The sequence below is a fragment of the Hoplias malabaricus genome, chromosome 13 (genome assembly GCF_029633855.1).
Source record: "Hoplias malabaricus isolate fHopMal1 chromosome 13, fHopMal1.hap1, whole genome shotgun sequence".
NCBI lineage: Eukaryota > Metazoa > Chordata > Actinopteri > Characiformes > Erythrinidae > Hoplias > Hoplias malabaricus.
Window position 1 is genome coordinate 26,488,322 of NC_089812.1, and position 12,442 is coordinate 26,500,763.

Here is a 12,442-nt window from a genome sequence, read left to right on the forward strand (position 1 = left end):
TCTTTAATGAAACAAATATGTAAGTTATGTGGTTATGAGGTGGTTAATGGAAAGAGAAAGCTTATTACATACAAATTTCATTAACATCTTGGCCAATCCTTACCTTTGATTTTGCAGAATCACTGTTGGTTGAGTCTGCAAAGTCAAAAACAGAAACAGAAGGAAAGAGAGAGAGAGAGAGAGAGAGAGAGAGAGAGAGAGAGAGAGAGAGAGAGAGAGAGAGAGAGAGAGAGACCGAGAGAGAGAGAGAGAGAGAGAGAGAGAGAGAGAGAGAGATAAATACCACAGAATAGAACCATGTTCCTGAGAAATGAGAGGCACAGAGGAGAGGCACTGACACTTGGTCTTTTCTATGAACAATGCCACATTTATTTAATAATTAATGCCATATTTATTTATTTTTTATATCATGATATTTTATGGTTTTCTCAGCCTCTGTGCCTGGCATTCAGAATGAAGCATTCCCACAGGAGACAGTGTTCACACAAGAGTCTTCCCCAAGAAACATATAATAGTAAACAATATTTGATTGCTTTTAAATGATGCTCAAATGTGAACAGGGTCTTCAAAGGAAGCCAAGCCATCCGAATCTGCAGCATAAGGAAGAACCGCACACACTGATGACATTACATCGCAAACTGATGACACTGACCCGTGTAAAAAGCTGTGTGAAAAAGCGAGAGCAGGAAAGGGCAGGAAAAATGATTTCAGAGACACAGAGAAAAACACAGCCACGTACATTTAAACAAATTAACACACACACACACACACACACACACACACACACACACAAAGCTCTCACCCACAGTCAGAGACATTAATCTCGCCCAGTCACATGCAAAGGTTTGGGCACTCCTGAACAATGCTGTTCTAACTGAAAGTAATTGCACATTCTGTACAATAAACATACATTAACACATTTGAACATAAACAAAATAAAATGTGGCCTGTACAAATGTTTAGGCACATTTCATATGTCATGGGTTTTTTTCTAACAAGTAAATATCAGCAAAAAAAACCTCGGCACATATGAAAATTGTGTAATGGAACTGGCAGAAAAATGTTCCCTGCAGAAGGCATGTCTTAGGTCAGGGGTGCCCAAACTTTTGCACACAACTTTAGACATAAACCCCACCCCCTCCCCATCCCCTCCTCTCTCTCTCTCTCTCTCTCTTTCTCTCTCTCTCTCTCTCTCACTCTCTCTCTCTCTCTCACTCTCTCTCTCACTCTCACTCTCTCACACACAGGGTATGGCAGGCAAAACCCATCCTACCGCAGTGGCTGCTCCACAGGCTCAGCTAAGAGAATAACGCAGAAATGTACAGAGAGAAAGAGTGGAAAATGAATAAAAAACAGAGAAGAAAAAAAAAGATGAACCAAAAACAAAAACAGAAAAGTATAGTGCACTCAAAATGATGGGGAAATTGTGTTAGGTTTCAGATGTTTTTTGCTAAAAGTATTGTGTAACCTTACCACCTGTGGAAACCCACTCTATGGAGCATAAACTAGATCCTCTTTATATAAACCTTTTATAAACACAAATTCCAAAGCGTCACACTACTATCTACATGCAGGCGAACAATGGACCAGGCTAAAATATGTTGTTATGATTAGCTTTTTGGGGCTTGAGTGGTGCTGCGCTTGGCCAGTGGAGGTTAAACGGGGCAGTCTCTCACCTGAGGCATCACCTAACAGGCCAGTTCGGCCAATATTAGACAAGAGGTGATCGATGTTTGGGGCAGGCTGAACATCCTCTGTGTCCACTGGTGTCTGTCAGAATAATAAGTGGAAAGAAACTCTTTAGTATGCATTAAGAGATACGAACGAAACTTATCAACGTGTGGTAACACAAAATATTTAACTGACCTTTTCCTCCTTGTCATGTTCCTCAGTGAAGAACCAGGTATACTAGATGAGAGAAAGAGAGACAGAGAGAGAGAGACAGAGAGAGAGATAGAGATAGAGAGAGAGAGAGTCAGAAGACAGGAGTTATACGGTTCAAAACCAAGGAATTTAAAATATTAAAATATTAACCAGCTGCATGTTATCTAACTATGTTTTGTGTGTACAGTGTAAAAGAAATCTCTTAAAAATTTACAGTAACTTTCTGGCAGCTTCCAGTAAACTACTCTTCATATACAGTATTACACTGTTTAGCATTTGATAATCATGTTATTATAATTCTAAAGTATTAAATTCAGTTCTTATTTATCAGAGACTAAGTCCCATTTTAGCAACACTGAGCCAAGTTTAAATTTAGTCTATTTTAGCTATAGTTCAACACACAGATCTGTATATCATTTACTTACATTATATAAAACAATAATTTCAAACATTTTAATAGTAGTGCATATACAGTGTTTAAGACTTACATGTTGGATGAGTGTCTCAACTATCTTGTAGCGGTCAGGCATGTGAGTGACCATGTCTGTCATGTTGTCCTCTGATGTTCGCACGAGAGTGGGACCAAACACAAGTGCCAAGTTACGGGGCTCCATCTATACATACAGTTCAAAATCAACATCCCAAAGTTTACCAAATAGTAATTGTGCATTAAAACGTATAAAAATATGCGTATATATAAAGTTTTGCAAAAGAATGTGTGCTAATGTCCCCTTATTAAAATCACAAACATACAAATGTACAAATATACAGTTACGAACAATGGAAATACATATAATTACAGACCTTATTCTTCTCTGAATGGTCTGCTACTGTCTTGAGGTGACCAATCAGAAACTTCAAGGTGTGAAAATAATGATCTGGCAAATCACGGATCTACAGAACACAAGACCAGATCAGTTATGGTGTTAAAGAGGTGTAAGAGGCAGAAATGAAGAAATGTAGGAAAGGGAAAAGAATGCCTTTGGTAAAGAAGCCATGCTCTTACCAGTTTCTTTAGGGTCTTCAGTCTGTCACTTGCATCCTCCATACGGTTGGCCTCAATGAAGTCATTGTATTTGTCTGAAAAAGGGATTTTTAGAGGTTTTTAGATTGTTTACGTGTGTTTAGAGGTCAACTTTCAATGCAAAAAACATGCACCTCTTTACACAGAAATACACTTGAGTAGGAGTAAGAGTATTATGAAATGAATACAAAATTATTTATATATTCATAAAATTGCTGAGTAGATATAATTATGTAGATGCAATTAATGTGTATTTATATTAATTAATATGTAATTAACACAACATCTGTACACAATTTACTAACAATATATTCTATATTCTAGATCTACTCATTATGTCAACCATTACACTGGGAGTCTTAAGGAACTAAAAACTAGTTTAAACTAGCTGTAATCAACAGACAATATAGGTTTTTCCTAAGAGAAAATTTTAGAAAAAGCTTCCTGATTGTGAGATGTGTTAACTGTAGGGCTAACCAATCTATATTTCTTTCAACTAAGATATCTAACTGTACTAATTTAGTACCACAGTCTGGCCAGTAGCAGTGATTCTTCACATAACTAAAGCTCATAGGAGAAAACGCAGCCCAACTGTAGCTAAGTAAATATTTATGTGCCTGTAATTCCAAGCATCTCACCGTCAGTAAAGAGGGGTTCAGGGAGTTTGCGGAAGAAAGACTTGAGCAGACTGCTCACAACATTTAGATCCTGCCATCGCTGGAACAGAAACAAAGACAAGATATAAATTATAACCAGATCAACACTATCTGAAAATGAACAGGCTTAATAATAAACTATAAATATATAATATAATAAAGTTAAAACAGAGTTATTACAGTATTTATATATATATAAATACTGTATATGTGATCTCATGTCAGCAATGACTATTACTATGATTTAATTTAACCAATGCCATTTTCAGAAATAGAGCTTATGATGGGCTTTTTTCTGGTCAGTTTTTGTAGTTCAGGCTGGTTTCTGACAGAAATTTGATGGGCTTTAATCAGTTTGTACTCAAAATTAATATTGAACCTTTTGGGCAAGGTTAGCAACAAATTATGCTGAGTTTCTATCTGGATTAAACAAAACTTGTTGAATTATAGTGTATGGGTCAGATTGGACTGAAAGTTCAGACAAACATTTAAGGCCCAAAAGAACTGCATATTTATCGCCTTATATACGATGTATATGTAATAATCATTGTTGTTGTTATTATTATTATTACCTCCTCTGCAGTATTGATGTCACTGCCCTTGTTGAGTTGCTCCTGGAGGCTGGACACCACAGCGTTGTTTCCTGGAACTCTATAAATACCTGTGTATTCCAGACCCATCTCCTCCACCAGCCCACAGCAGATCTCTACAATCAGGGGAATGAACTACACACACAAACACATAAGGTTTGAGTATAATTTTTGGCTCCTTGTTACTCTTCTCCAAAGACTCTTTATGCAAATAAATACATTACAAATATGCAAAGACCTGCATATATGTTGGATCAATAATTCCAACCCTGACCTTGTTACTTGCAGCAGGTTGGCAGTCTTCTAACCGTACACCAAAAGCTTTAGGCCCATCCTTCTTCACCTTCTTCATAAAGTTGATGCCCCACGGAGATTTGGGAGGACTACTCTCTTCTGAGAGGAATAAATGAAAGGAAAAAACAAATAAATAACTGTGATATAAAACAATGTATAAATATTTCCACACAGCTGCTTACTGCTGCTTAGCTGACCTTTGCCCTCATGTTTGGGGGAACGTGGGGGTGCGGTGTTGTTGTCAGTCTTGGTGTGGAGGAAATTAATGCGAGGCACTCTGGGAGAAGAGTCAGGCTTACTGCCCGTTGGACTAAAGTGAACAGAGAGGAAACAAATCACAGAATCCAACATGATATTATTAATGTTACTTGACACCAGATGAAACATTTTTGTTGAATTCCTTAAATGATACATTTTGCTCTGTAACTGTGTGTAGTAGTCAGCTTTGGTTCGGTTAAAACTAACCCGCGGGCGCTTACTCTGGTGCGCACCAAACAAGCAGACCGTGACCACCTGAGCAGCATGGTCTTGGTCTATTTCTTTTTATTCTTTTTAAGTTTATTTCAAGTAAAAACACAATATGAACTAACCACCAGGCAAGCACAGCATGGTCGATTTTTCTGATGACTGGCTCGCATCTCATGTCTTATATCTCATATGTGTGTGTGGTTTTTTTTTTTTACCTTAATTTAATTAGATTGTAAATTTGACACCTTAAGGGAAGAGCGAAATATTATCCAGACTCACCTCTGTTTTCTGTAGTCATTCAGTTTCTTACTGATGAGAGCTTGCCGAGAGAAACCCAATTCCTATTACAAACAGAAGCACATGAACAGATAAATCATCTCCAAGAACCTTTAATACAAAAAAAAATATGCTGTGGGTGGAGCTTAACTCGCTACTGAACTGGGTATAACTGCACTGCCATCCCAGGCAAGCATACCAGGTTATAGCAATACCAATCCCAATAACAGGCAATCCTCTTAACACTATATTTGCACACATAGGTCACATGGTTAAAACTGTAAGTTACTCTAGATAAGAGCACCTGCCAAATGTCATAAATGATAATGTTATACTTCACTATATTGGATGAAACCCCTTCATTTATACTCATTTCTTTCTCTCTGTCTCTCTCCCACTGTGTATCTTGCAGTCTCTCACCTCACTGTCAGTCTTGCTGCTCTCTCTGATGACTTTGATCCAGTCCAGCATGTCGTCTCGGTCCTCTGCCTGTAGGAGGTATTCACAGAAATCCTGTGTGGTCAGCCGCAGTGCGTTCTTGCGCTTTGTCTCACTGTATGCAATGTCCACTAGACAGCCCCGGATGCTGATCGGCTGCTCATCATCGGACCCGCCTCCCAGTGCAGGGCCCTTCATCAGTGCTTCGCGCTTGTCTTTGTAGAGGTAGAGCGAATTACAGCGCAGCACTGAAAAGACCCGCCGCCACGGACGCATGGCACTTCCCACTTTCTGAAATGGTTAGACAGACATATGTAAATGAATAAAATGTTTCCAAAATTCTAGCCCTGTACAGGAAGCAAATAATCAATGTAATGCTATAATAATTTATAAAAGTAAAGAAATGTTAGATGATCTTTCTGTGTCAATGTCTCTCACCCACCTTTCCCTTCTCAGTGTGGATCTGTTTGTAGTGAAGCCATCCTTCTCTCCTGATGTCACTGTAGTTGAAGCTGCCCAGTTCCGAGGTGGAGTGTCGTTTGGAACGAGCATCTTCAGCAGACTTGAGACTGTCCAGAGACTGCACACACACACACACACACACACACACACAAAATGTTAAAAGTCAAATAAGTGCAGAAAATACATTAGTGTTCTTTGGATTATTTTTACTCCATAATAATTCAGAACATCTGTTAATTGTGAACTCACCCCATCACCAAAGAAGCTTTTGACTCTCTTTGGTAATCTCCTACAAAGACACAGTAACAAGAAAACATTCACTAAAACATTCACACGCACATTCTATTTAAAAGCACTGATCATGTTTGTTTTTTATTATTGTTTAAATATTTATCCCAATGTGCAAATTGCTTAACAGATAGTAAAGTGCAAAAACTTTATGTAATAAATTTGTTTGCTCAAAATAATCCCTTAGGAGTGAGCATTTCCACTTTTGTATGTTAATTAAATTAAGTTGTTACTTAATTAGTCATATTTGCATTCAGTTCATATTTTGTTTCATGTTCAAATCTGAATCTTGGACAATAGCAATTACCTAACAGTCACTAACACTGTGGCACAACATAACACGCCTGAAGGAGAACATTTACTGCTTATCCTGTTATAGAAACTAACATAAAATCATTGTCAGTCAGTGTCTCCTCCAAGTGTGTTGAGCTCCAATGACACCCTGTTACGTCCAGCTCTGTTTCATCAGCTAACAAATATTTGTGTTGCCTAGAATTGCACTATGAGAACCTGCACTGATTAAATTATATGCAATACTAAAATCTATTTGTAATTGGTATTTTAACACAAGACCCCACATAAATCCAGTTGACTCACGAGGAGACCCGCCCATCGTCTCTGAAAGTGTTGAGCCCTTCATCACATGACTTAGAGCGTTCAGTGGTGATGGCCAACAAATAGGAGGAGCGACGACTGGACTTAATACTACCTGCTCAGAGAGAGAGAGAGAGAGAGAGAAAGAGAGAGAGAGATCATTAACTGTATGATATGTATGATTTAGAATACTGATGGGAATAAAAAGGGACAGAGCAAAGAGGAAAGTGTTAAAGTACAGGGCTATCTGGTTAGGGGACAGGAAGAAAAATGAGGGAGGACAGGAGCGAGCGGGGTGAGGAATGAAGACGTAGGGGCAAGGGGGATGATGATGTTGGTCTTCTGGAACCAAGGCGGCCATGGGACAGTGCAGTATGACCATAACGTACTCATGCAGGACAGCATGCACAGATGCTTTACAAAGGGCCTTACGCGGTTACGAATGTACAGTCTCATGCATGCAAGTGTCTTCTGAAATTTGCGCTGGAGCTCATTAATATTAGTTTTGCTAAACTGTGTGGAAACGTAAAATTCCAAAGTATCAGTCAGAGAATTGGCTACTCTTTTTTCTATTTGACTGAAAATAAAATGTACACTTTGAGTAGACTGTCAGCAAAATGTTTACTTATGGAAAATGAGTTTTCCGTGTGTGTATGTGTTGGTGTGCATTGCTCGGCGTTGAATCTCTCTCTACCAGACTCACTGCAGTCATGGGAGAATAGACGGCTGAGGGGGAAGGTGAAGGTGGGGGAGGCCGGGTTGGTGGCCACAGCAGGGGCCGATTTAAGCCCGCTGGACACGACAGAGGAGGCGGGGACGTGACAGGCCCGTAAATCTGCACTCGGACTGGTCGGCTCATCTGTGGGAGGAGCAAAAGGAGAGGAGGGAGAAAACGAGAGAAGGAGAAAAGTAGGAAAAGGAAGTAAAGATGAGAGAAGAAAGGAAACGGATATAGGGAATAAGTTAACAGGGAGGCAAGGTGGAGTAGAAAAAAAGGGGGCAGAGTGCGAAGATTACAGGAAAAGCCAAAAGGTATTGGATGGTTAATCTACATGTTTTAAGATACATATATTTTTCATTTTCTCTGTATTTCACACACAGACATACAGATAAATGTAGCCTTTTCCAAAAGGAATCCACTGTAACTAAACAGAAACCTGATACACAAAAAATGAAAGCAAGAATAAAAAGGAGAAGAATGAAGAAAAAAAAACTTTAGGGTTTTTTTTTTTAAATGTTCCAACTTCCTGTGGAAAAATTATGAAATTAAATGATAATTTTAAAGGGAAATTACTTGGATGTAACAATGTCTTTTCTAGTGGTGTCACAGGGCATACTAGAGAAAACCTTTTAAATAATGTCAACATAATACATTTCGGCAACGAGTTCATCAGTATTACCCTAAAAACACAAATCTAAAACCTGTTTACCTTTGTTTCACTAAATACATTCATTTCAATTAAAATACATGACGTCAGTTCATCAAAGAACACATGCATATCTCAGCTGAAGGAACTCCAAACAAACAGGTGGACATTGCATTTTATGGCTCCTGTGAAAAGGGGTTAATGGATCACAGAAATGAATGACTAGAATCTGATGTCTCAGACATGGATTCATGTTTAAAATAAAAAATGTGATTAAATTCACGACAGAGACATCCATGCAGTTAAATATAACATATAACAGTCCCTAAAGAAAACGTTTTTGGATTTACCACTGTTTAACCAATATCAACATGACCTTAGACATTCACAGGTTCACTGGTGGATTTGGATAATTAATAAAATAGCTTTATTTGGGAATAAACCAAACGCTTCTGGTCTCTATCACCACCCCTGTAAAGAAACCTAAAGTACATTTTTCTACAGTGAACCCACAACTGTTAAGTAATGCAGGACTATTAAAAAATCAACAGAATTCCCCTAAAAGGAGCAATTGGGACAGAAAAATTCAAGAAAACAGCTCGCACTCATACCTGAATCTTCGACCTCCATGAGAAATGCACGCTGTGAAAATGAGATGTGTGAACCCTCTCTGTATTAGTACAAGGTTTCAGTTCTTTTCTGAAGGCATGAGTGTGACAATGACTCTTATTAAAGATATGGAACTGCACTTACTAAGCTTACTTCACATTTTCTTCAGTGATCACACATTTAATTCAACGCATAAAAATCTTTTTGACAGCACAAAGAGACATAAAATAACTGACTAAAACAAAGAGTCTCATCTCAAACACATTCCCCACAGAACCAAAGCTAACAACAAATGCCTATGAACAATGCTCCCTTTACACCTTTAATGAAGGCTTCTGCTTTCAGTTCCTCCATGAGCCCTATAGCAGATATAAAGCGCTCTCTCAGCGCACGAACTCAGGTTAGTCTTTATCAATGCAAGGACTTTCTTAAAAGAAAGCAGCCATGGCAGGAAAACCAGAAATATACTTCAGAATATAAAAAGCAACGCTATTCCAAAACAGTAGGTGGCAGCAGAGCACAGCCATTCCCGTCTACGTTCAAACAAGTGTTACTAGAACCATATTAATATTTTTATGTATTTATATCTTTTCTCCCACTTTTGTATCTCAGTATTTCCTCATTTGAATGCCTGCAGTGTGTGAATGTTGCTATATAAACCTCGCCTTGCCTAGAATATAAGGGTGTTGTCTCACCAATCAGTTCTTTCTGTTCCTATAGTTGTGTGCTTTTATTTTCAAGTGTGATTTCATATTTCCTTTAACCCCTGCTGAACTACTATGAGCTACAGTGTGAGAGCTACACAAATACAGCCAGTTATTCTTCTTTAGCTTGTAGTTGTCACTCATCTACTCTGCACATTCTAGTCACCCCGGTTTTTACATGCCTTTAACCTACTGTCTTTTCCCTTTGTTTCTTTCATTTCTGCCCACTCCATCTCTTTCTCTCTCCTGATTTCTGAGCCTTCATTGACATATTTCTTTATTTGTCCCCTTTTCATCAACTCAGCTGCATTGTACTGATATATTGCTGTCCATGTTTTCTTTCTATGTTCTTGTCCCTTCACTCTCTTCCAAACAGTTTCTTCACACTCTTATTCTTCATGCCAACGGTTTCTCTTCCTTGATTTCCCTCACTAATTCCCAACATTGTTATAACTCTCAGCACATGCACAATCCTCTGATATTTGCTTCTGGAGGTGGACTAGGAGCTAGAGTACAGGGTAATCATTCCCAATCTCTCTGTCTCTCTCGGAGCAGGGGCGGAAACATTCCCAATCTGGGATGTAGAATCTGGGCCTGTTTTCCAGCCACTGGCAGAAATAGCTGCACTGTGGGTTTAACAAAGGCGCTTATTACTGCAGCCCTTTCTCGCTCTTTCCCTCGCTCTCTCTCTTTCCCTCACTCTCTCACTCTAGCACACACACACACACACACACAAGGAAGGGAAAGAAAGGCTGCATCAATAATTTAAAATAAAACATAACATAATTTGCTTTAATAAGTTTAAATTCTTCAAGACGCCTTAATTTCAGCAAAGTAAACATATCACACTCATTACAGTTTCCTAACAGAGACACTAGCACACAAATCTAACATGGTGCATAACTTTCTCCAGTAGAGGCCTACAAAAACAAATCATGCAACAAAATAAGAAAGCTGGAAGTGGATGGGAAAAAGAATAGGGTTGATGAAGAACAGAGAGAGGGACAGAAGTGCCACAGAACAAAGAAACATCACAAGTTTGTGAGGGACATGGTTCACAGGTCCTCCTGTATCTGGGTATGTTGGAATTTGTATGCATGTGTGTGAGAAGTGTGTGTATGGGGACCCCCTCTCTTTTTTCAAGGCATGGCACAATGGCACCATTGAGGGCAAAAAGAGCTGAGCATGCTGATTGTGTCCAGTTATGTGTGTGTGTGTGTGTGTCACCCCTCACCCCAAAAACTCCTACCACTTTCTGCTCCCTTTCCCCTTGTACCCAATTCTTCAATGCCACACTGAATATATTAGTGAAGCCCTTTAAACCAAATCATGTATGCAAATATATACAATGCACATACCCAAATAAACATCATTAAGATGAAAGCTAAGCTTATAAACGAGTTTCACGGATTCACAGGAGGTAACTTGATAGATTGATATAATCAAATAAGTTTTCCCTAAACTCAGTTCTACAGTGTTGCCAAACTAAGTGAAATGTTAAGTGTAAAGTAAAATATTGAGATGCTAGTGAGCAATGAGGGTCGAAAAGGGAAGGGTAGAGGGCAGAAGTTCCCACTGTGTAAAAAAATTCATGCCTCTAAATAAACACAGCTTTTAACAGGGTGAACAGACCATAAAACTGCAACTTTCTTGATGTTGCAAAATATGGTGTAAAACTTCCAAAGGAAGCCACACATTAGCTATGAAAAACTATTAAAAAGATTATGACTTGTCAAAGACTGCAGACCACTGGTGACACTTTAGAACAGTATTAGAGCTATGTCCAACTTTTTTCTATGCTTTTTCAGTATGAGAAATGACGCCACACAATATTTCTGTGGGTGGCACAGTGGCACAAGAGGAAGTGTTGTTGTCACACAGCTCTAGGGCCCTGGGGTTATGGGTTCAATCCTGTGTCTGAGTGGGTTTCCTCTGCGTTCTCCGGTTTCCTCCCAGAGTCCAAAAACATGTGGGTAGTTGTGTTGGCTATTCACAATGTCCATAGGTGTGAGTGTGTGGTGCCCTGTCCACAGTGTGCTCCTGCCTTGCACCGCCTACTGCAACCATAAGTAGGTAAAGTGGTTAAAGAGAATGAATGAAGAAATCATATGACTGATGATTTGTCTAATTTGCAATGTCAATAATGTTCCTTCATTAAATACCCTATTTAATGAACGCACAGCCTAAACATAGGTCTGGTAATCTGGTATTTTATGTTAGAATATGGAAAAATACATGGACTTCTTCAAAAGTGTTTATTAAAGGCCAAGATACATAAACACTTCTCTAATCTGATCCAGTATTTGCAAACAGGGCAAAGCGCTGGTTCAAATTACAAATCTATTGTCTATAGTGGTACTAAGGTTAAACATGCTTTACCAGACACCACCCACCCAACCCCCCCCCCCCCCCCCCCACCCCACAGTGCTGTGTCCTCTCTGAATTTCTAAAGTCCTTTGAGATTTACAGGCAACAGAACAGCACAAGAGCATCCAAACATACAGTTGCCCAACTGCCCAGTATCAGATAAGAGAATGTGTGTGTGTGTGTGTGTGTGTGTGTGTGTTCTCTGGTTCATTCTCAGGGACTCAACATGCCCTAGCTTGTGAACATGAATGCTTGTAGATAATTCTACATTACCTATGCATCTGTCTCTATCTCTGCTATTCTCCCTGCAATTCCTCATGATTTACTTTGATACTAAAGATGTAACCATATAATATTGTAGCTAAGATATTATAAAAGGCCAAAACAACATAGCAGAATGCTTTTACTAGAACAGGAATTT

The 12,442-nt window shown here is 38.9% G+C and overlaps 1 protein-coding gene across 2 annotated transcripts in view; it reads right to left on the reverse strand.

The window, feature by feature from the left end:
• Nucleotides 1-12,442, reverse strand: part of arhgap23a (Rho GTPase activating protein 23a) — a 64,499-nt gene that overhangs the window by 4,631 nt on the left and 47,426 nt on the right. For both annotated transcript variants that reach the window (XM_066642077.1, XM_066642076.1), the window contains exons 8-23: nt 7,678-7,833; nt 6,978-7,089; nt 6,342-6,381; nt 6,073-6,210; nt 5,613-5,921; nt 5,196-5,257; nt 4,646-4,758; nt 4,429-4,547; nt 4,137-4,289; nt 3,547-3,625; nt 2,891-2,964; nt 2,689-2,778; nt 2,373-2,498; nt 1,867-1,908; nt 1,677-1,770; nt 104-135 (exon numbers count right to left, since the gene is read on the reverse strand). In XM_066642077.1, the coding sequence (XP_066498174.1) occupies nt 104-135; nt 1,677-1,770; nt 1,867-1,908; nt 2,373-2,498; nt 2,689-2,778; nt 2,891-2,964; nt 3,547-3,625; nt 4,137-4,289; nt 4,429-4,547; nt 4,646-4,758; nt 5,196-5,257; nt 5,613-5,921; nt 6,073-6,210; nt 6,342-6,381; nt 6,978-7,089; nt 7,678-7,833 (1,739 nt within the window). The remainder of the gene's footprint in view (nt 1-103; nt 136-1,676; nt 1,771-1,866; nt 1,909-2,372; nt 2,499-2,688; nt 2,779-2,890; nt 2,965-3,546; nt 3,626-4,136; nt 4,290-4,428; nt 4,548-4,645; nt 4,759-5,195; nt 5,258-5,612; nt 5,922-6,072; nt 6,211-6,341; nt 6,382-6,977; nt 7,090-7,677; nt 7,834-12,442) is intronic.